At 42.2% G+C, this 27,867-nt stretch overlaps 1 protein-coding gene across 2 annotated transcripts in view; it reads left to right on the forward strand.

Annotated features, from left to right (window-relative positions):
* Window positions 1–27,867, forward strand: part of LOC140482416 (contactin-associated protein-like 5) — a 1,296,746-nt gene that overhangs the window by 1,032,370 nt on the left and 236,509 nt on the right. For both annotated transcript variants that reach the window (XM_072579899.1, XM_072579898.1), the window contains exons 15-17: window positions 7,703–7,830; window positions 10,112–10,282; window positions 15,379–15,597. In XM_072579899.1, the coding sequence (XP_072436000.1) occupies window positions 7,703–7,830; window positions 10,112–10,282; window positions 15,379–15,597 (518 nt within the window). The remainder of the gene's footprint in view (window positions 1–7,702; window positions 7,831–10,111; window positions 10,283–15,378; window positions 15,598–27,867) is intronic.

Genomic DNA, 27,867 nt, shown 5'->3' on the forward strand with positions numbered 1-27,867 from the left:
CCCCACCCCTTCCCATTTATCTCTCCACCCCCGAGGCACCCAGCCTCATTCCAAATGAAGGGCTCTTGCCCGAAACGTTGATTCTCCTGCTTCTCGGATATACTGCCTGATCTGCTGTGCTTTTCCAGCGCCACACTCTTGCTTAGAGAAGAACACCTCATTTTCTACCTTGGGACTCTCCAACCACACAGCATCAATGATGATTTCACCAGTTTCCTTATGTCCCCTCCTCCCACCTCATCCCAGATCCAACCTTTTAACTTCACACCACCATTTTAAATTGTCCTACCTGTCCATCTTCCTTCCCACCTATCAACTCCACGCTCCGCTCCAACCTATCACCATCAGCCCTCACCTTCATCCATCCATGGCATTCCCAGCTACCTTCTCCCCATGCCCACCCCACCACCCAATCTCTCAATCACTCTCCCACACAACCCCTGCCCTATGTTCCTGATGAAGGGCTTGTGCCCAAAATATTGATTATCATGCTCCACCGATGCTGCTTGACCTGCTGTACTTTTCCAGTGCCATGCTTTTTGACTTTGATCTCCAGCATCTGTAGTACTCACTTTCTCTAACATAGGGGACTGTGTCAGTTATAGAGTCATAGAGATGTACAGCACGGAAACAGACCATTTGGTCCAACTTGTCCATGCTGACCAGATATCCCAACCTAATATGGTACCACCTGCCAGCATCCGGCCCATATCCCTCCAAATCCTTCCTATTCTTATACCAACCAGATGCCTTTTAAATGTTGCAATTGTACTAGCCTCCACCACATCCTCTGGCAGCCCATTCCACACACGTACCACCCTTTGCATGAAAAAGTGCCCCTTAGGTCTCTTTTATACCTTGCCCCTCTCACCCAAAACCTATGCCCTCCCAGGGAAAAGACTTTGACTATTTACCCTATCCATGCCCTCATGATCTTATAAAACTCTGTAAAGTCACCCCACAGCTTCTGACGCTCAAATCCTCCAACCCTGGCAATATCCTTGTAAAGCTTTTCTGAACCCTTTCAAGTTTCACAACATCCTTCCAATAGGAAAGAGAACAGAGTTGCACGCCTTATTCCAAAAGTGGCCTAACCAATGTCCTGTTCAGTCACAACATGACCTTCCAACTCCTGTACTCAATACTCTGGTCAATAAAAGAAAGCATACCAAACGCCTTCTTCACTATCCTATCTACCTGCGACTCGATTTTCAAGGAGCTATGAACCTGGACTCCAAGGTCTCTTTTTTCAGCAAGACTCCCTCGGACCTTACCATTATGTGTATAAGTCCGGCTAAGATTTGCTTTCCCAAAATGCAGCACCTTGCATTTATCTAAATTAATCTCCATCTGCCACACCTCAGCCCATTCAGTCGCTTTAAGTAATGTATTTTGTCCTGGGTTTTTTTGAAGAGAGGTTTGAACACAGAGGTGACGAGCAGTCTCCCAGAGCCGACGAGCAGTCTCCCAGAACCACTTGAGTAAACAGTCTGTGAGGCCTTAGATTTTTTTTAAAAAATAGAACAATAGAAGCAACCTGAATGGGTGTGGTCAGGCTCCCACAAAAGCAGGATTTTTAGTTTTAGCTTTCAGCTGTTGTTACTAGGGTCTCAGCGAGGTTTGGAAGCTGCAGTACCTCTCTCCCACCTGCCGCGCTCTCTCAGAGTCCTCTTGATGATTTTCCTCTTGGGCTATTGGAGTTGTATGTGAGACGATTCATTTTATGAATTTGCCTTGTGCCAAGCGTGTGTTAATGGGATGGTACTATATTGGAACTGTTAATTAATAATCATCACTGCATCTATTGTTCTGGTAAGTTTTCGAACAGAGTTAAGTTATTGCAATTCCTTTTTATGTGTTGTATTTTAACTATAATGTTTGAATAAAGTTTGGATAGGGTGACCCAAAGTATGGTCAATGAGAGAGATTTGAAGAAGTATAATTTTTAAGAATTAACATTTTCCTGTGATAAAATGTCTTCTAAATACAAGTTGTTCTTGTATTAGTTTTCATTAATGGTCTCTCATTAAAGTAACGGGATCTGCAGAGGAAACAGAAGTTACTTGTGTGGATTGATGACTTTGATTTTGGAGCATTGTGTCAAGATACCAAAGTTATTTAACAAAAGTTAATCTTTCCTAAAACAAGAACAAGTGCATTACATTAAATTGAAAAAATACTTAATATTTTGCTGCCATTAGATATATTCATCCCCAAGTTATTCAATTTTTTCTCAAGCATGATTTCGTCTACCATCTAGGACTCTTCCTAACGTCATTGTGGGTGAACCCACAGCAGGTGGACTGCTGCGGTTCAAGAAGGCAGCTCACCTTCACCTTCTCAAGGGCAACTAGTGACGGGTCATAACTGCTGACCAGCCAGTGACACCCACACCCCACCAGATGAATAATGAAAAATGACTTCTTCCCTCCCATCACTACATCTTTATGACCATCTCGCAACATTCTTTGCCTTTTCAAACTCCACTGGCTTCAAATGAAATACATACACCTGAAACTAACTGCAAGAAATTCAGGTTCACTTTTGTGCAAAACACCTCTTTGTTCATTCAACAAATCTAAATTCTGCTTGAAAACCCAAGTCCAACCAGGATCAAACACTGCTCCAACATCTTAATTTGTCTCTTAGGCACTGTAACAGGGTTCATGGAGTTATCAAACTGACAGCACAGGTGGAGGCCGCTTGTCTCATTGTGTTTCTTTCAGCTCTTTGATATCTTTTTGTCCCAGACTCCCACCTTCTGTCTGTGACCATTACATTTCTTTTCATATTCCTTTTAAAATTAATTATGAAATCAGTGTCCACCACATATTACGGCATATTGGTACATCAACTGCTCTGCCCAGGAGTTATAGAGTCATAGAGATATACAGCACAAAAACAAGCCCTTCAATCCAATTCATCTATTTTGACCAGATATCCAATATAACTCTAATCCTATTTGCCAGCACCCGGCCCATATGCCTCTAATCCCTTCCTCCACATATACCCATTCAGATGCCTTTTAAATGTTGTGATTGTACCAGCCTCCACCACTTCCTCTGGCAGCTCATACCATACACGCACCACCCTCTGTGTGAAGAAGTTGGCCCTTCGGTCCCTTTTATATCTTGCACAGCTCACCTGAAACCTGTGCTCTCTGGTTTCTAGTTTTGCCCATACCCAGGGAAAAGACCTTGCGACTTAACCCTATCCATGCCCCTCATGATTTTATGAACTCCGATAAGGTAATCTCTCGGCCTTCGATGCTCCAGGGCAAAAAGCCCTAGCCTATTCAGTCTCTCCCAATCGCTCAAACCCTCCAACCCTGGCAACACCTTTGTAAATTTCTTCTGAAGCCTTTCAGGTTTTACAACATCCTTCCTGTAGCAGGGAGACCAGGATTATGCACAATACTCCAAAAGTGGCCAAACCAATGTCCTGTAAATCCGCAACATGATCTCCACTGTAAGAAACTACATAGAGTTGTGAACACAGCCCAGACCATTACACAAGCCAAACTCCCATCCATTGACTCTGTCTATACTTCTTATTACTGCAGAAAAGCAGACCTGGGGCGACACAGTGGCTCAGTGGTTGACAGTGCTGCCTTACAGCACCAGGGACCCGGGTTCAATTCCTGTCTCGGGCAAGTGTCTGTGTGGAATTTGCATATTATCCCCGTGTTCGCATGGGTTTCCTCCAGGTGCTCTGGTTTTCTCCCACAGTCCAAAGATGTGCAGGTCAGGTCATGTTAAATTGCCCATAGTGTTAGGTGGATTAGTCAGGAGTAAGTGTAGGTGAATGGGTCTGCTCTTCGGAGGGTCGATGTGCACTTGTTGGTCCGAAGTGCCTGTTTCCACACTATAGGGAATCTAATCTAATCAAAATCATCAAAGACCCGTTCCACTCCATGTTATAATCTCTTCCACCTCTTCCATCAGGCAGAACATACAAAAGCTTAAACACACATACAACAGGTTCAAGAACAGCTTCATACCCATTGTCATTAGACTGCTGAATGGACCTCTCATATTTCAAATCAAATGTTGATCATGCTTTTCTGCACCCCCTGTGCAGCTGTAACCTTATATGTCTTATTCTGTTCAATCACACTAGATATGTAATGTCCATGATCTGCCTGAACTGCACACAAAACAAAACTTTTCACTGTACTTCGGTGCATGTGACAATAATAAGTCAAATCAAAACCAAATATTCAGGTAGAACATGCACACTCTGACAACTCTGGATGAAAAGTCTTTTGCTTTGGTTGAGATTTTTCCAATGATTTTGAACCTGTAACCTCTCGATATTGAGCTAGTCACTTGTGAAGAGATCATGAAGTGCACAAAATTTCTTAGTGTCCACCTGGTAAAGAAACTCACCTGCCCCCTCATCACTAGCTCCATAGCCAAGGAAGCCCAGCAGCATCTCTACTTCCTGCTCAGGCTGAGGAAACCCCATCTTCCATCCCCCATCCTCCTCACATTCTCCCGAGGGTTCATTGAGAATATCCTGAGCTGCTGCATCACTGCCTGGTTTGGGAATTGCATCGTCTCAGATTGTAAGACCCTACAACGGATCTAGAGGACAGCTGAGAAGATCATCGGGGTCTCTCTTCCCTCCATTACAGTCATTTACACCTCACGCTACACTCAGAAGGCTGACAGCATTGTGGACGACCCTACACATCTTCATTCAAGTTCTTTTCTCTCCTGCCATCTGGTAGAAGATACCACAGCATTCGGTCCCTCATTGCCAGACTGTGCAACAGTTTCTTTCCCCAAGCCATCAGACTCCTCAATACTGTATGACCAGACTCTATTCCATTTGAACTTTTTGAATTGCTGCTAAAACAATGTTTTATTAATGATCATTCATTGTTACATTGTTACTGTGCCTATTGTCTTGTGTTGTCAGGACTTACTATGCTGCCTTGCATGGTTTGCACTTTTCTTTCCACTTTATGCTGCCCTGTGTATGACTATACTCTCGTGTGGTCTATGTGTTCATATAGTACCTTGGTCCTGGAGAAACACCTCTCGTTTTTATTGTCTGGATATGGTAGAAATGACAAACAAAGCTACTCTACTCTATTCAAGGCAAAAACGTATCACTTGATAAATGTGACTCCTTTCTTCACTCTAGCTTTTATTCAGACATACAAGCAACAAGCAGTGGTAGGCTGCTCAGCTCTGCGAATCTGCAGCACCATTTAATATTGCAACCTTAAGTCCACATTCCCATCTAACCCAATAACTCTTCATCCCCTTGCTTACGAACAGTATGCAGTTGGTTCTGCTGTGACGATGTTTCTTCAATGTGAATTGGTTTTAATGCAATTGAAGAATTTCAACTGTTATTTGTAGAACATGAGCTTTCCTTACCTGTATTGGTTATAATGTGATTCTAGCCCCATTAGCTTACATGGTGTGACTACTGCACGATTTTATTAAAATGTGAGATCACGAGAACAGAACTATCGCATTATATCAGAACCAACTGTATTATCTCTACCTCTGTCTTTAAAGATCTCTGCTTCCACCATATTTGCAGGAAGACAGTTGCAAAGATTCATCACCCTCTGAGGAAATATTTAACCTCAATGCTGTTTTAAATGGTTGATCCCTTAATTTTGAACAGTGATCCTTAGTTCTTGATGCTCGCCTGAGATGAAACATCCTCTCTACATATATCCTGTCACGACAGCACGGGATTTGGTGTTTCAATCAAGTTCTCATTGATTATTCTAAATTCAAGCAGATACAAGCCTAGCCCATCCATCCTTTATGAGACAACCAGTCCATCCCGGGTATTAGTTTGGTGAACCCCTTATCCAAACTGTTTGCAATGCTTACACATCCTTCCCTAAATAAGGTGACCAATGCTGCACACAATACCCAATACTTACCTACACGTTCTTCATCATTCCCACAGACTCACAATTTGGCTACACTTGACCATCAGTTTGTGTTTAGCTGTCCATTAATCTTTTATCACTTTCGCCTTTCCGCTCTTCTCTGGCTCTTTCTGTTACATCAATTTTAATGAGACTTGTTTGACAGCATAGAAATCCAATACTTTGGTGAAACATCTGAACCCATGCTTGATTTGACAGCTCTGGTTTTAAGATTTCTGTTGTGCATTTCTGCTGCACTCAGTAGTTCAGAGGTTAGCACTGTTGCTTCACTGTGCCAGGGACCCAAGTTCGATTGCCAGGCTTGGGTGACTGTGTGGAGTTTGCACATTCTCCCCGTGTCTGTGTGGGTTTCTTCCGGGTGCTCTGGTTTCCTCCTACAGTCCAAAGATGTGCAGGTTTCATGGATTGGCTGTGCTAAATTGCCCATTAGCATCCTGAGTGGGCAGGCTAGGTGGGTTAGCTGTCATTAATGTGAGGTTATGGGGGTAGGGTAGGGAGTTACGATGCTCTGCAGAGCATTTGTGTAGACAATATGGGATTCTATGTCTACGTACACAAGGTTACGGAGTTTCTTATAATTTCAACTGTTGATATTTTAAGGTATCTGACTATTTGCTACTCTTATTAATGTAAAGTGAGAAGAGTCATAGTTTAAGAAAATGTAAATTGGCAGCACAACTTTCTCTTTCAAAAAAATGTTTCTTTACACATCCTCTTGCTTTTATGTAGCGAATATTGGATGATTGGGCAAAGAGAGCATGACATGGCAATATGTGGATTGAAGGTAGTTGGGGTTCATGATTTTGCATGAAACTCATTAGGGGTGGGCAAGGGACATAGATTGACATGGGGTGAAGGCTGAGTTGGAGGGGCTTGATGCAAGGTCTTTTCCCTGGGGTAGGGGTGCATAGTTTTAGGGTGAGAGGGGTAAGATTTAAAAGGGACCTAAGGGACAATGTTTTTCACTCAGAGGGTGGTGCATGTATGGATTGAGCTGTCAGAAGAAGTGGTTGAGGCTGGTTAAATTACAACAGCTAAAAAGGCATCTGGATGGGTTTATGAATAGAAAGGGTTTAGTGGGATATGGGCCAAGTGCTGGCAAATAGGATTAGATTAAGTAAGGATATCTGGTCAGCATGGATAAGTTGGACCGAAGGGTCTGTTTCAGTGCTGTACATCTCTATGACTCTATGATGGGGACATACTTGACATGAAGTCATGAAGGACGATTGGAACTCAGAGGTCAATTGCTTGGCATGGGAAATGAGGAGTTATAGGATGCTGATGGAAACAGAGCTTGGCATCGGGTTCAGAAGGACATTTTGATGTTTGAACATTCCCACATTCAGAATTTGATCCGCAACAGTGCTGAAATGCCTTAAACTTCAACTCCACGATAACTGGTGAATTTTCAGTGAAAATCCAGGCCTTATGAGATCTTACAGTGCGCAGTATTGATTGTTATATTTTTACACAAAACAACGTTGGCTATACATAAAAGATAAATTGATTGGTTGTGAAGTGCTTTGCGGTCCATCGATTACATGGACAAATCTGTACCAATGGAGAATGGCAATTAAGCGATATTATGGAAACCTCTAGAATGAGATTGATCCATCAAAGAGAAGCAGACTTATTGAATTGAATGACCTTTCCTCGTCCTGAAAAAGAAATCCTCACTTGTTTTGTGACATTTACTGATTGGAAGAAGTGCTGAGTACTTTTTAATGTTGCTGAGATTTACACAGCTCTTTGGTTTCTTTCCCTCATTGTTGGCAGGGTGAATGATACGGGTCTTCTTTCATACAAAGATCACTTGCCTCTGACCCAGCTTGTAATTGGAGACACCAACAGGACAGATTCAGAGGCAGCTTACAGACTTGGACCACTCCGTTGCAATGGAGACAGTAAGTAGGACTCAAGCACTTGTAGTATCAACCTTTAACTCTGATCCAGGGCCAAGAAATACTGAGAAAGAACTTCTGTAGATTCTGATTGCAAAAGCGTTGTAAGGATATTCATCTTGATGATAATGAAATTAAATTGCAAATTTGTTTTTAAAAGAATGTCACTTGACATTTTTACCACAAACATTACATTGTCAGTAACTCCAACGTTCCAATATACATTGTTCAATCACATTACTTTGACTTGGTTAGTGACTATAGATGCAAAAAACATTGAGCTTATTGACATATATCATTAGCTATAAAGCAATTTAATGTTATGTGAAAGTTTAGGAGAGAAATTTCATGCAGAGTTAACCCTTTCTGATCAATCAAATGTCAAGGGATGAACCAACTGAAGGATTGCCCATAATCTGAGCTTGGTGGCTAAATTAACAGATGGCACTAAGATCAGTCAGAATGTGGTTTGTGAAGATATGGGGATGTAGACCAATGTAGATAGATTAAGTGAGTAGGCAAAAGACTGACAATTGATACATAAGGCAAGTAAATGCAATGTTGTCAAATGACAAGAAGAATAAAAAACAGTATATTATTACATAGAGCACGACTGCAGAATTCTCAGAAGGATCAAGGTGTTTTAGTGCATAAATCACAAAGGTTTATATGCAGGTACAACCAGACATTAAGAAGGCTAATGTGATGCTACCTTTTATTATGAAGGGAGGCTGTGTTTCACTTATACAGGATATTGGTGAGCCCACTTCCCAAGTACTGTGTGCCATTTTGATTTCCTTATTTAAGGAAGGAGCTCGTTCAGAGGTCGTTTATGAGATTAACACCTGGAAAGAGTGGCCAAAATATCAATTTTCCTGCTCCTCGGATGCTGCCTGACCTGCTGTGTTTTTCCAGCAATACACTCTCAACTCTGATCTCCAGCATCTGCAGACCTCACTGTCTCCCACCTGGAAAGAGTGGGTTGACTCATGAGGAATGATTGGATAGGCTGGGCTGTTCAGATTAGAGTGATGCTGGAAAAGCACAGCAGGTCAGGCAGCATCCAAGGAGCAGGAAAATTGACATTTCGTGCAGGAGCCCTTCATCAGGAAGGGCTGCCTGACCTGCCTTGATTTTCCAGCACCACTCTAATCTTGACTCTGATCTCCAGCATCCGCAGTCTTCACTTTAGCCTAGGCTGGGCTGTTCAACTATATAGAATCATAGAATTCCTACAGTGTGGAAACAGGCCCTTTGGCCCAATAAGTCCACACCGACCATCCAAACAGTAACCCAACCAGGCCCATTCACCAACTCTCTTGTCTTATATTTACCCCTGACTAATGCACTTAACCTACACATTGCTGAAAACTGTGGGCAACTTAGCATGGCCCATTCTCCTAATCTGCACATCTTTGGACTGTGGGAGGAAACCAAAGCACCCAGAGGACACCTACGCAGACACGGGGAGAATATGAAAACTCCACACAGACAGTCATCTGAGTTGGCAATTGAATCCAGGTTCCTGTTGCTGTTAGGCAGCAGTGCTAACCACTGAACCACCCATCAATTCACCCTTCTGTCGCTTCCTAGTAGCCAGTTATTGGTTTTCAATCGATCAAGTTGGAGTGATCAAACCATCCCTACCTCTCAAGTAGCCTGCAGTCATTCCAAAATGTCTCTTATGCAGGATTTCAATTAACTGAGCCCTAAATTATATAATTATCTTTGAATCAACACAAGCTATTCATTACTCTCTGTGAACAATCTCAAAAGTTTTGATAATATTTCCTTATTAACGATGTAGTTTTTTGATCATAATTTGATCATGTGTATGAACAAAGATTCATTTTAAAAAGAGTCCTTTAAGCTTTCCTTCACTATAATATACCTGCCAATAGAACAAGCAGACAGAAAAATATAACACAAACATTGGCGTGTAGCTTAAAGAAAGAAGGGTTTTTGTTTTCCCTTTCGGGAAATCGCTCATGCTTTGCAATGCTGCATAACTGAGACTGCTTTCTACTCATGAGCCTTGAATCCATTACCTCCGAACACATCAGCAAGTGTTCACTAAGTAAAATTGCTAAGGAATGGAACTGACACTGACACGAGTGATTCCATCTAAATGTATAGAAGTGCATACCCATTTTAGTGTCTGTCTCTAGCCTCAGCAGATATGTCGCATTACACATCTTTAGATAGTCTCCAGACTCAAAAAGAAATGCAATTATTTGTTCAACTTCAGTTTGAAACAACTGTGTACATTTATGTGCCCATACAGATAATTACTGGAATGCAGCATCATTTAACACCAAGTCCTCCTATCTCCATTTTCCAACATTCCGCGGGGAGCTAAGCGCAGACATTTCATTTTTCTTCAAAACAACTGTGGCATCAGGCGTTTTCCTGGAGAACCTTGGCATTAAGGACTTCATAAGGATCGAACTGAACTGTAAGTACCACCTGACAGGAGTGCAATTTGAGAGAGAGATCTGTTGGCAAGGGTTTCACACAGGGGTAATTGCCTGGAAACTCTGCTGCTGTGTCAGTAGTCAGCAAAATCCAATTAATTAAATCAAATCACAAAAGGTAATAAAGTCTTTCTCGTGTTGAGTGACACTGAGCAAGATCACATTGATGTGTCCAAAATACAAAGTTGGTGGACTGTGCGATGCAGTGAATCGGGCACTGATCGATCAGCCAGAGCTGTTGAAGGATTCAGAGAGATGAATTGGAAGGACTCCACTCTTTTTCCATTGCAAGTTTACTTCACATTTGAATAGTCTGAGATGAAGACACTTCAGTTCATTTGGCTTTATCCATCACTCATTCCACCAGTCTCATAAATGTGCCTGCTATCCTGGCTGAATTTATCCTTTCCGTCCTAGCGCTCCAATGGTTTATCAACTATATAAAGACATATTTCCTGCTGTCTGTCATAAATATATCCTGATCCTGGGCCACCTTAACCTTTGAATGCATTGACATTTAATCTCCCTTGCAAGTACCTTCAATATCTCTGCACCATTCCTCTGAGGTATCCGTCTTGAAGATCCAGCTATGTTTGATCGAACACTAGAGATCAATCTCATTGTTCTCTGTGTGACCGAGCCATGCCCACCCCTGCGCATTACACCCTTGAATCAGTGGTAGATCAGTGTTGTATCCGGTGTTGCAGACGTGTCTCAATTTAAGCTGTGAGGGTGCGTTTCCACCATTGTTCTGAGGCCTCGGTACTTAGTCTCGATATGCATGAATTGGAGTATAAAAAGGGCAGACAGTGCCCCCCTCATAGAATCATAGCATTTTACAGTATGGAAGGAGGCCTTTTGACCCATCCTGTGTGTACAAGCTCCTGCAAGAGTGACTCAGCTCGTTCCATTATCCAGCCCTTTCAACCTAGCCCTGTAGCTTCATCGCTTTTAAACATACCTCCGGTTCTGTTTTCTGTCCTACAGAATCTGCCTCCACCACTCCCCCAGGCAGCGGGTTCCAACTCCAAACAACTCTCTGAATAAAGAAGTTTCTCCTTATCTCACTCCTAGCTCTCTTGCTAATAATCTTGAAATAATGAACCCCCCCCCAAGATTACTGACATACCAACTGGTGGAAACAGAATATCTTTCTTTACCCAGTTAAAATTGTTCATAATTTCAAACACTTCTATAAGGTCACCTCTTAATTCTCTCTGAGAATAAGCCCAATTCCTCTAATCTTTCCTTGTATCTAAAGTCCTTCAATCCTGGTATCATTCTAGTAAATGTGTAGGATGAAAAGATGTGAGCAATATTAGATGGCAGATACTGAGCACTGGAGCAATCAGCCATTATTTTCTCTTAGAAAGGTAAATGCATCTTATTATTTCAAACTGATATTCCTTAATAAAATATTGGCAACTTATTGTTTGAAATTCCATTTTAAAATAAGTTTAATTAAACCTTATTCTTACTTTTAGAGATTGTGACCATTAATAAGTCTGGCTAACAAAAAATGATACAGCCAGTTAATGTTTTATTGTTGGTATTGATAATGCAGTAATATCTATTTCAACAGCCAAATTGCCAGTATAAAGATGCCTTAAGATAAAGCCTTGCAGCTGCAAATTCCATGGTTCCTAGTGGTTACTTTATGGTCCATGTAAACCTTTTTACAACCAGTGCTGTCAGAGACTACAAATGAAACATAATCATCAGAAGAGTTTTTAAAGAGATTTTTAAAACCATTAGGTCACAGAGGTAGGCAGTACATTTGGTAAGTGACCTCCGTCAGCTGAAATTAATGCCAGCCACAGTCAGTCAATCCATCCAATTCCACTTTTTAACCTTGTGATTTTATTATTAGATCTTGTTTTAAATGTAAGCTGTATTATTTCTGCAATAATGCAGATATCGTTCAACACTTCTGTCAATGAAGCTCAAAGTTTTAAGACTACATTCTTACAGCCTGCAAATCAGACAACCATTTTGAGGGACACGGATCTCCAGACAAACTTCAACAGCACCGAACTAAAGGACATTTTAGCACAGAGGGAAGACCATTGGACCTAAAGTGCCATGTCAGTGCTAGCTCCATATCAGAATGAACTGCGAGATTCACATTTTCCTTCTGTCTTAACCTGCCTTCTCATTGTTTTGGCAAGTGCATACCTAATAATGAAAATGCCTTGCAACTATTTAGCACCTTTTGCAACCATATCTCAATGTGCATTAAAGCTGATGAAGAACTTGAAGTTCAGGGATATGGGGATGAGTTGGGCCAATGACATTGACATGTTCAGTTGACCATGTTGGCAGTGAACAGCAGATTTGATGGGCCGAATGACCGACTCCTGTTCCTGTGTTCAGTCACTGTTTTGAAACACCAAATAGGGCAGCCAATCAGTGTGCAGCAAGTTCCCACAAAGAGTCATGTGTTGTTGATCACCTTGTCTGCTTTTAAAAAAAATTGATTGATGAGAACATATAGAGGAGAATCTCCTTGCTCTTCTTCGAAATAGTGCCAGCAGATATTTTATATCTACTTGAAAGGAGCTTCACTTTAATATTTCATTTGAAAGATGACACGTCTAACAGTGTGGAACTCCCTGAGTTCTGCACTGGAATGTCAGCCTTGATATTTGTGCTCAAGTCTTACAACCTGACAGCCTCAGAGGTGAGATATCCACCCACTGTGAGCCACATCTGACACCCAAAATAACTCTAAAATGCTGTGACTGACAAGGCTTCATGAGTATTCTATTCCCATAATTAGGAACATTTCATCCATCCTCTCCTTTTCTGCTTCTGTAACTAATCTTCAGTGAATGAATACCCCTTATCGTCATCGGTGTCTTTGTTGTGATGAGTAAAATGGTCATGTGTGACAGACCACTTACATTTCCACTTAGAGTTTTGGATTCTCTTAATATTTCAAAGCTACAATCTGAAAGTGAAGCATATGGTTTGAGAATTGGCATTGAACATGCCAGTTAACTCCACCAATGATAGTTATTTGAAGCCGAGAGGGATGATTTCAAAGATGTGAAGTTATGAAGGGACCAGACAGGAGGACTGGAAACAGACTCTTTCAAGTGATTGACAAGTCAAGAATCAACAGGCAGATGTGATTAAATGTAAGATTCAGGACAGAGAGGTTTCCTTCCACACAAACATTAATGCAGCACTGAGTTCATGAGTGAAGTGTAGTGATTGTAGATGGATTTTGGCATGGATGGCAGGAATTGGGGGTGGTCACTCTGATTTTCATTGAAGCAGAAGCCTAGGGGATGTGTCTGTTGATCTATTAATGGCCCCAGGGCAGGGATATCGTGGTGATGGTAGGGAATCACAGGATGGAGGTGAAACCAAGAGAATCGCGCCACCTTCAGGCATGATGTGACATTCATGGCTCTGACTCCCACCTCTTAATAATTTTAAAATCTGTCCCGTGGGCTCAGTGGTAGTGTCCCTACCCTGAGCCAGGAGGCCTGCATTCAAGTCCCACCTGCTTCAGAGGTGTTTAATAATATCTCTGAACAGGTTAATTAGAAGTACAGTTTAAATAAAAAAAGAATAGCATTCTCATAGCGCAGTGATAGTGCACCTGCCCTGGACCAGGAGGCCCAGGTTCAAGTCCAACCAGTTCCAGAGGCATAATTCTGAACAGGTTATATTAAAAAAATAGAATCTGCCCCATCTTTAAGTTAGCCTCGGTAGATGAAGAGTCAGGGAATGGTCACAAAATGTGAGTGTTACCAAAATGAAATGGCTTTGTTTTGTCAAGAGTTCCACATTTTAAACTCTTATAAAACAATTTCCAAGTTACTGACATTCATCTCAACAATGGCTGCCCACACCCTACATGGGCAATCTTATAAAAGTGTGTACCCTCCTGTTCCTCACAAGAGGTTGGCAATTTCAGAAGCAGAGCTGAAAGACTCACACCCCAGGCTCTCATTAATGTTGTTCTTTGGTTATCTGCCCCTGTGCAGAGTCAGAGTCTCATGTTAACATTTAGGAATGGCTTAGGAGAAGGAAACGCAAGAATAGATATTTTCTCAGCACCCTGTTCAGAGGTGTCCTGTGCAACATGTGGAACTAGAACCCAGGATCTGCTGGCTCAAAGGGTAGGACAGTATCACGGCACCACAGTGGCTCACCTGGGCGCATGAGAATATGGAACAAGACGGGTCCATAAACTTGAGACTTTTGGTTCTGTAGAAGACAAAGACTACCACTTAATGCCTGGGCTGATAGGTTATCATTCCTTCATCTGGCATTCATGTGGCTCCATCCCACACAAGCTCACAGTCTGCGTGAACGATTTGTATCGACCTTGCCAGCAATGCTCATAGCTCAAGAATAAATTCAAGTAATAATGAATGATTACTCGAGTGAATGAGAAAGTGGTGCTCAAAACTTACAGAACCCGTATCTTGGTCAGGTGAAATCGATAACGGAAAAATCCTTTCAAGGAGCATAATTAGTAATAGAGATGTACAACACGAAAACAAACCTTTCTGCCCAACTCATCCATGCTGACTAGATATCCCAAATTAATCTTGACCCATTTCCCAACACATGGCCCATGTCCCTCTAATCCCTTCCTATTCATATACCCATCCAAATGCCTCTTAAATGTTGTGTTTGTACCAGCCTCCACCACTTCCTCCAGCAACTCATTCCATACATGCATGAAAAGGTTGCCCCTTAGGTCCCTTTTAAACCTTCCCCCTCTCACCTTAAACCCAGGACCTTCAGTTTTGAATCCATTATCCTGTGGAAAAGACCCTGACTATTCACCCAATTCATGATTTTATAAACTTCTAGAAGGTCACCCCTCAGCCTGTGACACTCCAGGGAAAATAGTCACTTTTAGAACAAGTTTGGGAGGTAATGGAAATGAAAGAAGTTGATGTCCTTTCACTTTACCTTGTGAAAAGAAGCCTTACACGATGAGAAAGACAATTTCCAGTTGAACAGAATTTATGTTCCATGTCGAGATATTGGAAAACATTGCCATCCAGCTGAATGATGCTCATGTCGTTGTGTTCCCTGTGGATTTTTGCAGCGCCAGTGGAAGTTCTTTTCTCACTCGATGTGGGGAATGGCCCTTTTGCAGTTGCAGTGGACTCACCCTCACCGTTGAATGACAATCAGTGGCATTACGTCGAGGCAGAGCGGAATATCAAAGCGGCGTCACTCCGAGTAGATCATCTACCACGAGTGGCTCAGGAGGCTCCAGCCGACGGACACATCCATTTACAGCTCAACAGCCAACTGTTTGTAGGTAGGAGCTCACTGTTCTTCAGAAAAAAAGTCTATTAATCTGTCGTCAGTGCTTTGACTGATTCCCCCTTTCACTTTCTCTCTCAATTGACTGCCTACATTAATAGCGCACAAACCAGGAGAAGTCCACAATACAAACATTCCATCCCCTGGTGCATTTTTGCTCCCTGTCAAAGCAACTGACATTTTGTGAGTGAGGCATGTCAAAGCTTACAATTGTCTTGTGAGAACACCTACCTATTAAAAACATTTGGTTATTTATAAAGCATATGATTAAGAGAAAATATTGCCAGTGGTAATTCTATCAATCTTACGTTGACACACTGGGCAAGTGGTCTTTGTTGCTTGCAATAGGTAAGGTAAGAAATAATGGAATTATGGAATGGGTATTCAGTGCTTTTTCACTACATAGCTTTATGTTCTGCTCATTTTAGTATGAAGCCTGCAGGTTGCTTAGTGCAACATTTTCGAAGTGCATGCTAATATCTCCAGAGTGCCCATTTTGAGCTCGTAATGTGTTCAGCTTTCCAAGGGAAAGAAAAATGTTTCCATGACTACTAGGAATCATGGTACATTTGTACAGTCTGATCAAAACTCCTGGTATTAGGCACCCATGTGAACAAAGTGAATGCTACGTGGAAGCCACTCCCTTAAATCTGTAATGTTGAAGGAATACTTAACTTATTACTTTATTACTGTCTGTCACTCATGGTTTCTATGAGCCACATTACCACTTCAGGAGAAAGTAAGCTAATGAAAATCATTGAGGCATTACTGTTGTGGCATATGGGCTTCTACATGAATTACACTCCTTTATAAACTTGAATATGTGTTATTCAGGTATTAGTCCTGTTGCTCATTAATGTGCAGCTGGTCTGTAGGCACAGTGATTGAATTAGGTGCTGCGATATTTGATAACTATGACAGTTGATGGATTGCTCCATTTTAAGTCAATTTGTTATTTCCCTGTTGTTTGAATGGCCATGAGAAAGTCAAAGAATAGCTGCAGGGGGAACCACACTATCCCACAAGGTGATTTAACCCCTTCAGCAGATAAGCAGGAAGTGGTGAGCACTTTTGACAAGTCTCTGCTGCTGACAGGGCTTTTTAGAGGAACAAAAGTCCTGGCAACTTCAAGGAATGGATCAGGAACCCAGGTTATAAATTTATAAAATCCTTATAGTGTTGAAGCAGGGCATTCGGCCCATGGAGTCTCTACTGACCCTCCAAAAAGCAGCCCACTCAGATGCACCCCATACCTTATCCCTATAACCCTTCAATTCCCAGGGCTAATCCATCTAGTCAACACATCCCTGGACACGATGGATAGTCAGTGAAAGATTTAAAAAGCAGTGGGGGCCCTTCAAAAACACGTAATCCTGAGAGCTTCGAGCATGTGTGTCCAGAATGTGTTGAGAAATTTTAGCATGCAGTTTGTTCCATTATTTTATTTGGGTTCAGCTGAATATGTCGCACTGTTAGAACAAAATAGCTAAAAAAGACTGTGGGAGATGTCCATGTAGCCTCTTGCGTCTAATTCACCATTCAATAAGATCATGGCTGATCTTTCGACCCCAATTATTCTCCTGTCAGATCACCATATGCCTTGATTTCTCTGGAGTCCAAAAACCTATCGATCTCAGCCTTGAATTTACTGAATGAGTGAACAGCAGCAACACTCTGCCGTAGAGAGACGAAAGCCTCTGAGTGAAGAAATTTCTCCTCACCTCTCTTTGAAATGATCGATCCTTCAGCCTAGAAGAAGGTCCCCACTTCTATACTCTCCAGCCAGAGGAAGAAATGGACTAGACATTGCCATTCCAATAAATTGCACTGAGCCTGTTTTATAAAGGGCAGGTCAAGAGTCTACACACTGCTTTCCCTTCAACACCAGCTCCATTGCAGAACTGGAGACCTTCCTGAATTTCCATGGTGTTGGGCTGGGTTTGTAGTTCATACCAGAGTTGGCTTGAGCCATGTGAGACCCATGATTTGGAATGAGGAAGTATGTGAAATTTATATCCAAAAGTGTTTCCAAGTTCACATTTTACAATGAAATGGTGTTCCATCTGCTATATATGTTTATATTGATACTGTGAATGAGAATATAACCCTGAGCCTTGATTTGTATTACAGTTTCACCTCAAGCATCTGTATGTTTCATGATTTGGAGGTGACGGTGTTGGATTGGAGTGTATAAAGTTAAAAATCACACAACACCAGGTTATAGTCCAACAGGTTTATTTGGAAGCACTAGCTTTCGAAGAGCTGCTCCTTCATCAGGTGGTTGTGGAGTATCTTCTATCTTCTATGTAAGAGGCTCCTGACAAAGATAATGACATACTGAATGAAGGGGCATATGGCTATATCAACAGCTAATGCTACACCTTAGCACAGTATCTACCAGGAAATCTGCTGTCATGGTATCACACCAATGTTTCTCAGACCATCCTCACACATTATTATTGGTCAGAGTATTGAGTATGCGATTGGCGAAGTCTTGTTGCGACTGTGGTTAGGCCACATTTGGAATATTGCGTGCAATTCTAGTCTCCCACTTATTGGAAGGATGTTGTGAACCTTGAAAGTGTTCGGAAAAGATTTACAAGGATGCCAGGGTTGGAGGATCTGAACTATAGAGACAGGCTGAATAGGCCGGGGCTGTTTTCCCTGGAACGTCGGAGGCTGAAGAGTGAACTTATAGAGGTTTATAAAATCATGAGGAGCATGGATGGGATTAATAGACAAGATCTTTTCCCTAGGGCGGAGAGTTGACAACTAGATTTAAGGTTTAAGGTGAGGGGGAAAAATTTAAAAGAGACCTAAGGGGCAATGTTTTCACGCAGTGGGTGGTGGAGGCGGGTATAATTATAACATTTAAAAGGCATCTGGATGGGTATATGAATAGGAAGAGTTTAGAGGGATATGGGCCAAGTGCTGGCAAATGGGACTAGATTAATTCAGGATATCTGGTCAGCATGGATGAGTTGCACCGAAGGCTTTGTTTACATGCTGGAGAGCTCTATGACTCTATGACATCTACTCTGGTTGATCTGCAACCACTCTGTGACATGCAATATCCAACAATGCTCATGTCAACCCCTCTTTCTGCTGCTTCCACCTTGCCCTCCAGAAGATTGAGATGAGGAAGAATGTTGTGGGGGTTTTTGTGTAAATTTGATGGATTTTTAACCAATAAGGAAATCAAAGGTTATGGGGGATGGATAGGAAAGTGGATATGAGGAGTGTTGGATGGGCCCTGATCTTACTGAATGATGGAGCAGGTTGCAGGGGATGAACAGTCTACTCTATTCCTATTTCTTATTGCATTATTAGGGGGAGTGCCAAGGAGGGGGACAGAATATGCGAGGAATTTCAGGTGAGGGACATGGTGAATAGAATGAAGTAAGAGGAGTGCTGAGCAGATTGCCAGAACTGGAAAGTGGGAGAAGTGATTCAAAATAATACTATGTAAGGAATAAGGAAAAATAAGACTTTTGGATCAGTTAAGATAGGTCAGGAACATAGGACATAGAACACTCATGTTGAATGTTTACTTATGAAAAAATGGCGCAAAGGCTTTGTCAGTATTCACACTGGTAAAAGGAAATATTGTCGAGGAGAATACTGAGATACAGGCAACGAGACGAGACAGGATTGTGGTTCACAAGGAGGAGGTGTTAGCAATTCTGGGAAGTGTGAAAATAGATAAGTCCCCTGGGCTGGATGGGATTTATCCTGGGATTCTCTAGGAAACCAGGGAAGAGATTGTTTCCCATTGCTTCCAATAATGCGGTGACCAGATCTTCACGCAATACTCTAAGTGCGGCAGCATTTGGCTTTGATCTTCGTATCGTCATTATCTACAGGAATAGTGCCAGACGACTGAGGGTTAGCAAATATTGTCCCCTTGTTCAAGAAAGGAAGTAGAGGCAACCCTGGTAGTTATGGACCAGTGAGCTTTACTTCAATTGTGGGCAAAGTGTTGGAAAAGATTATAAGAAATAGGATTTATAATCATTCAGAGAGGAATAAGTTGATTAGGGATAGTCAACATGGTTTTGTGAAGGGTAGGTCATGCCTCACAAACCTTATTGAGTTCTTTGAGAAGGTGACCAAACAAGTAGATGAGGGTAAAATGGTTGATGTGGTGTATAAGGATTTCAGTAAGGCATTTGATAAGGTTCCCCATGGTAGGCTATTGCACAAAATATAGAGGCATTGGATTGAGGGTGACCTAGTGGTTTGGATCAGATATTGGCTAACTGAAAGAAGATAGGGTGGTGGTTGCTGGGAAATGTTCATCCTGTAGTTCAGTTGCTAGACGTGTACCGCAAGGATCTGTTTTGGGGCCACCGCTGTTTGTCATTTTTATAAACAACCTGGATGAGGTTGTAGACGGATGGGTTAGTAAATTTGCGGATGACACTAAGGTCGGTGGAATTGTGGATAGTGGTGAAGGATGTTGCAAGTCACAAAGGGAGATAGTTAAGCTGCAGAGCTGGGCTGAGAGGGACCAAATGGAGTTTAATGCAGAAACATTTGAGGTGATTCACTTTGGAAGGAGCAACAGAAGTAAATAGTACTGGGCTAATGGTAAAATTCTTGATCGTGTAGATGAGCAGAGAGATCTCAGTGTCCATATACATTGATCCCTGAAAGTTGCCACCCAGGTTGATAGGGTTGTTAAGAAGGCTTTTCTTGGTAGAGGGATTGATTTTCGGAACCACAAAGTCATGCTGCAGCTGTACAAAACTCTGGTGCGGCTGCTGCCTGCAGTTCTGGTCACTGCATTATCGGAAGGATGTGGAAGCTTTGGAAAGGGTGCAGAGGAGATTTACTTGGATGTTGTCTGGTATGGAGAGAAGGTCTTATAAGGAAAGGCTGAGGGACTTGAGGCTGTTTTTGTTCAAGAGAAGAAGGTTGAGAGGTGACTTAATTGAGACCTATAAGATAATCAGAGGGTTACATAGGGTGGACAGTGAGAGCCTTTTTCCTCAGATGGTGATGGCTAGCATGAGGGGACATAGCTTTAAATTGAGGAGTAATAGATACAGGACAGATGTCAGGTAATTTCTTTACTCAGAGAGTAGTAGGGGTGTGGAACACATGTAACAGTAGCCAACTCGCCAACTTTAAGGGCATTTAAATGGTCATTGGACAGGCATATGGATGAAAATGAAATAATGTGGGTTAGATAGGCTTCAGATTGGTTCCACAGTTTGGTGCAACATCAAGGTCTGCGCTGTAATGTTCTATGTTCTGAAATGATTTTCATTTTACATATTTTCTTTTGGGAACATACTATAAGTAAAAAATGAGGGATAGCTGTGATATGTTTTAGAAGCAAGACAAGGGTCAATAGTTGCAACTTCAATCACTTCAAGGAAGAGATTGCCCTTGGTGTGCAACACACAGATCATTACAAATCGTTACACAAGTAAACGAACCCTTAAAAATTCAAGGATTCATTGATTTGTGCCAAGTGGCATAAAGCACAATGGTATAAAGAATGTTAAAGAAGATTATAATATGGTTTCAACTCAGAGGTGTTGTGGACTGGAAATCAAGCACAAATATGGTAATTTGTGACAAATGAGAACATTTGATGAAATCATTGAGTTGTCTAATTAACATTGAAAGAATATACACACTTTTTTTTCTCTCATGAATAGGGACATGATTATTTATTCTAACCAGGCTGTTCCTTAACAATGGCAACAAAGAAGCTTGAATGCTGACTTATGGCTGTCTTACTTAAACGCTACCCCATTTTAAAATTCTGACAGACGCACAAAGAGCCAAGACGTGTCACAAGGATTATCAGTGTGTACAGGAGAAAAGTGATCAGGAGAGCAATATTCAGGCATTAGTCCACAAGACAGATGTCAATGAGATTTATCTTCTTGAACTTTTCTTTCAACTCCTTTCTTGGGTAATGGCACAACTTGTGGATATACCAGTTTTCAATCTTATTCACTGGTTGAAAATTCACTCATTCAGCGTTTATAAAGTTGGTTTACTCCTCCATTCATCGAATCCCTACAGTGTGAAAGCAGACCATTTGGTCCGTTGAGTCCACGTGACCCTTTGAAGAGCATCCCCCCCAGACACCTCTCCCCCCACCCTATCCCTGTAACTGCATTTTCCATGGCTAACCCACCCTAACCTGCACATCTTTGTACTGTGGGATGAAACTGGAGCACCTGGAGGAAAACCACGCAGACATAAAGAAAATGTGCAAACTCCACACAGACAGTCGCCTAAAGGTAGAATCAATCATGGGTCCCTGACGCTATGAGGCAGCAGTGCTAACCAATGAGTCACTGTGCCACTCAATATTACTTTCCCCACTGTATTTGCAGAGAGAGATAGCATTGATGGCTACACAGAATTTTCTTTTATGTCTCCAAAAGGGCCGCAGCAAAAGAGTGAGAGGGAGAGAGATGGACATGGATATTTTCTGTTTAGTGACACACACCAATGATGCTGGTAACTTCCCTAATCAATCAAGTGGCCGTTACTATGTTGAGCCCTGCTGAGCTCATAATTGGTCCTGATTGAAAAACCAATCAAAAAGCCTGACTCTGGGGAAAGCTGCCCTGAAAACACAGACAGTGCCAATCTGTCTGGAATTCACTGTTTGAATTGGCAATATTGTAGATAAACTCACAACATTTTCTAATATCTCCATTTTCAAATTGTAAACATCATGCTAAATTGCCTATAGTGCTAGGTGCATTAGTCAGAGGGAAATGGGTCTGGGCGGGTTACTCTTCAGAGGGTCAGTGTGGACTGGTTGGGCTGAAGGGCCTGTTTCCGCACTGTAGGGAACCTAATCTAATCTAATACTTTACTGCTTCCTTGGTTTAAAATAGTAACCTCCCTTTTTATTTGACATTCCAAAAACAAAGAGAATAAACGTGATGTGAGCGTTACAGTACAATGACGACTTTACTCAGGGGAGCTGATGAACAGGTGGTATTACGACAAGACAATGGATCCAGAAACTCAGCTAATGTTCTGGGGAACTGGGTTCGATTCTCACCACAGCACATTGTGGAAATTGAGTTCAATATGCAATGGCTGGAATTAGGAATCTACTGACGACCATGAAACCATTGTGAATTTTGGAAAAACCTAATTTGGCTCACTAACATTCTTCAAGGAAGGAAATCTGTCGTCCTCAACCTCATCCCTACCAATCTGTCAGCTACAGATGCATCTGTCCATGACATTATCAGTAAGAGCAACCACTGCACAGTCCTTGTGGAGATAAAGTCCTGCCTTCACATTGAGAATAACCTCCATATTGCTGTGTGTCTATATCACCATACTAAATGGGATAAACTTCGAACAGATCTAGCAATTCAAGACTGTGCATCCATGGCATGCTGCAGACCATCAATAGCAACAGAATTGTACTCCAGCACAACCTGTAACCTCATGGCCTGACGTATCCCCTACTCAGCCATTACCATCAAGCCAGTGGATCATCCGTGGTTCAATGGAGAGTGCATGAGGGCATGCCAGGAACAGTACCAGACATATCTGAAAATAAGGTTTCAACCTGGTGAAGCTACCAAAGAGGACTACTTGCATGCTAAGCAACATAAGCAGCAAGTGATAGACAGAGCTAAGTTGCCACAACCAACAGATCAGATCTAAGCTCTGTAATCCTGCCACATCCGGTCATGAATGGTGGTGAATGATTAAACAACTCACTGGAGGAAGAGTCTCCAGAAATATCCCCATCCTCAGTGAGGGAAGAGCCCAACACATCAATCACGGTGGCACAGTGGTTAGCACTGCTGCCTCACAGCGCCGGAGACCCGGGTTCAATTCCCGCCTCCGGCGACTGACTGTGTGGAGTTTGCACGTTCTCCCCGTGTCGGCGTGGGTTTTCTCCGGGTGCTCCGGTTTCCTCCCACAGTCCAAAGATGTGCCGGCCAGGTGAATTGGCCATGCTAAATTGCCCGTAGTGTTAGGTAAGGGGTAGATGTAGATATAGATGTAGATGTAGGGGTATGGGTGGGTTACGCTTCGGCGGGGCGGTGTGGACTTGTTGGGCCGAAGGGCCTGTTTCCACGCTGTAAGTAATCTAAATCTAATCTAAATCAATGCAAATGATAAGGCTGAAGCATTCACAAGAATCTTCAGCCAGAAGTGCTGAGAGGATAATCCTCCAATGCTGCCCAGCATCACAGATTCCAGCCTTCAGCCAATTCGATTCACTCCGTGTGATATCAAGAAATGTTTGGAGGCATTGGATACTGCAAAGGCTACATGCCCTGACAATAGGAGTTCCAGCAAAACTGGAATCAATGGATATCAGGGGCAAACCCTCTGCTGGCTCAAGCCATACTTGGCACATAGAAAGATGGTTGTGATTGTTGAAGGTCAGTCATCTCAGCTTCAGGACATCTCTGCAGAAGTTCCTCAGTTAGCATCCTAAGCCCAACCATCTTCAGCTGCTTCATTAATGACCTTCCCTCCATCATAAAGTCAGAAGTGGGGATGTTCAATGATGATTGCATAATGTTCAGCATCATTTGCAACTCCTCAGTTACTGAAGTAATTCATGTTCAAATATAACAACGCCTTGATAATATCCAGGCTTGGGCTGACAAACGGCAAGTGACATTCACGCTACACAAATGCCAGGCAATGACCATCACCAATCTGAAACAATCAAACTACCATCCCTTGATTTTCAGTTGTGTTAGCATCACTGAATCCCCCACTATCAGCATCCTTACAGTTACCATTGACCAAAAACTCAACTGGACTCATCACATAAACACAGCGACTGTGGGAGGCTAGGAATACTGTTGTGAGTAACTCACCTCCTGACTCCCCAAAGCCTGTCCATCATATACAAGGCACATACCAGGACTGTGATGTAATGCTCCCCACTTGCCTGGATGGGTACAGCTCCAACAAAACTCAAGAAGCTTGACGCTTTCTAGGACAAAGCAGCCCAGCTGATTAGCACCACTTCCACAAGCATCCACTCTTTCCACTGATATTCAGTAGCAGCAGTTTGTACTGCCTACAAGTTCTGCAGAAATATGCCAAAGATCTTTTGACAATAGCCATAGGTGTTAACAAGTTTTGAGAAGGTTTGTAGCTCAGTTTGAGGTTTTGGATGTAAACTTTCTTGCTGAGCTCAGCAAGCAAGCTGACATCCTGAATCTTTTGACAACATCTTCCAAAACCATGACTTCTTTCATCTAGAAGGATAAGAGCAGCAGATATATGGGAACACCACCACTGCAAGTCCCCTCCAAGCCTCTGAACATCATGATCTTGTTGGGTCAGAATCCTGGAATTCCCACCGTGGGGGAATTGTGAGTCTACCTACAGCAGGTGGACTGCAGCGGTTCAAGAGGCAGCTCATCACCACCTTCTCAAGGGCAACTAGGGATGAATAATAAATGCTGGTCCAGCTAGCAACACCCACTTACCACAAACAAATAAGAAAAATCACTTTGGAATGAATTCATTGGGTTGAAAAGCACTTTGGGGCATTCCATTGTAATGAAAGGTAATATCAAAATGCAAAATTGTATATTCCTTTGCTAATTTGCTGTTGGAGTTTTCTGCATTGTTCCAGAATCACTGTTGTGTTATCAATGATAAAGGGTTAATGATGCAAAGAGAAATCCAAGACACTGACATTTCTTAGGCCTGAGAGGCATACTAAGGTAGATGTTTAGGACTAGAAGACCATAAGACAGAGGAACAGAAGTAGACCATTCAGCCCATCAAGTCTGCTCCACCATTCAATGAGGTCATGACTGATTTGATAATCCTCAGCTCCATTCTCCTGTCTTTTCCCCAGAATTCTGGATTCGCTTCCTGATTAAGTAGCTGACTAAACCAGCTTTGAATATACTTAATCACCCAGCCTTCACAGCCGTCTGTGGTAAATAATTCCAGTGATTCACTTTCCTCCTCATTTCTGTCTGAAGTGTGCGACACCTTATTTTGAGATTATGCCCTCAGGTTATAGACACCCACAAGAGGGGAACCAACCTTTCTGCATCTGCTCCATCAAATCCCCTAAGAATTTTGCCTGAACCCTATTCTTCTAGACTGGGAAGGGTGAATGCAAAAAGGACAATGATATTTGTGTTGTGCTTTTTGTAGCCACCAAACCTCTTAAAGTGCTTTGGAGTCAATGAAGAGCTTTTGAAGTGTAATCACTGAAGTCATGTCAGTTAAGTGCCAGCCAGCTTCCTCAGACAACAGTGTGATCACGACCAGGTACCCTGTGGAGGGTAACTCAAATACTCTTCTTTAAAACACCGCTATGTCTGCTTTTACATTGACTAGGACTCAGTTTAACGTTTCATCCAAAAAGCAGCACTTCCTACAATGCAGAACTGCCGCTATGGAGTTTCAGGCTTTGCCCTGAGACACTCACCTGAGACCTGAACAAAGTATAGTGTTTGCCGTTAGAGGCAGGAACAGTGCTAACTGAGTCACAGCCGATGTCCCTCAATTGATGCTAAATGATCACGAGAGAACACAAATGTAGGATTGTCACCCAATGGAAAGGTTTCTCCTCTCCAGCTTTTCATCTCTGCCCTGAGCTCTGGCTGAGCAGAATTCACAAATACCTTTCGTGAGGAATTAGTTTCAATAGATTGTAGAAAAGAGCTGTCAAAGGAAATGCAGAGCAAGCAGGAATGGAACTAGATCAAATAGAGTAAGATGACATGTAGGTTTGAAGGCCCAAATTGCTTGCTTCTCTGACCTGCGGTTCTCCAAAAGATAGGGAGACTTCTTACATAATAAGACAAGCAAGCACAGTTAATGGATTTAATAGGCTGCGAACAATTTTTTTCAAACTGAAAGGAGATGCAGTGGCATTGGATGGTACGATAAAATTGTCTCAATCATGTATTGAAAAGGCATTAGAAAGCCACAAGGGAACTAAAACAGCTCAATCAGACAGCATAAATTTTTAATCTGGAAGTTAAATGGCTGACTGGCCCTCTGACATTCAGTCCTCTTTGCAAAGTGCATTTTATTTGAGCTTATTCCTTCTAATCCTCTCAGACATTTGGCAATGCCATTACTAAACTTCTAACTGTGAATTGTGTGTCAGTCGGGGGCCATGTCGACTTTCCTATGATTTTACTTTGCCCATGCTGGAAAGGTATCAACCGTCTACTTGGTGTTTCTTGCAAAGAGGCCCAAGTTGACACCAACGTCTCTGCATTGCTACAATTCCTGGCTCAATGGGCCATGAACAGGGTGAATCGCCAAGGTATTTTTCCTAGGGTGGGGCTGTGAGGACATAGGTTTAAGGTGAGAGGGGAAAGATTTAAAAGGGACCTCGTAGAGGGTGGTGTGTGTATGGAATGAGCTGCCAGAGGAAGTGGTGGAGGCTGGTACAATTGCAACATTTAAAAGGCATCTGGATGGATATATGAATAGGAAGGGTTTAGATGGATATGGGACAAATGTTGGAAAATGGGAGTAAATTAATTTAGAGATATCTGGTCAGCATGGATAAGTTGGTCTGAAAGGTCTGCTTCCATGCTTCTATGACTCTATGGGGTGTACAAAGCAGAATTGCCAACATTCCTACACCACTGGTTGAATTTGCTTCCTGTTTTTCTAAACTTCATAGCTAAAGAAAACTTCTAAGTTCAAGTTGATGTCATGGTGTAAGAAACATGGAAGAATTAAAAATGAAAGAAACTTTGCTTGACCCTTTTCGCTCAGGTATCCTTGTGAGGAACTTGTGTTTCATCTCCTCCCAGTCTATTTTAAAGTGATCATATTTTCTCATTCCTGTAAGGCAGGTTTATTCAATAAAATGCATTACTTTGTTTCCCCTGACTGTTATTCCACAATCACATATTTTGTCACAGAATGCACTTGCTGAAGGCTGTATATGTGCACATTTACATTTGGTTTGTTGCTGACACATACGGTTTGCTTTTGACTTTCAAACTCTTCAAGTGAGCAGTTTTGCCATTTTAACACATGGCTGCTTCTGCATCAACGTAAAATGGTTTTGGATAATTCTTGATGCAAAAGGGAAAAATGAGAGTTGCCCTTAGGTTGATGTATTTCGAAGATAGCACACAACATCTCTCTTAAAGACTCCTGGAGACAGTCTCAATACCTCTAAGATTTCGTGCTGGGAATAGCAGATCGAAAGCTCATTTGAAAGCATTTTTCAATTTAAATCCTGAACCTTTTTAAAGTGAAACAAGTCGAGAAAGAGAGGTTTGCATCTGCACGGTGTCTT

Source organism: Chiloscyllium punctatum, chromosome 10 (assembly GCF_047496795.1).
Source record: "Chiloscyllium punctatum isolate Juve2018m chromosome 10, sChiPun1.3, whole genome shotgun sequence".
NCBI lineage: Eukaryota > Metazoa > Chordata > Chondrichthyes > Orectolobiformes > Hemiscylliidae > Chiloscyllium > Chiloscyllium punctatum.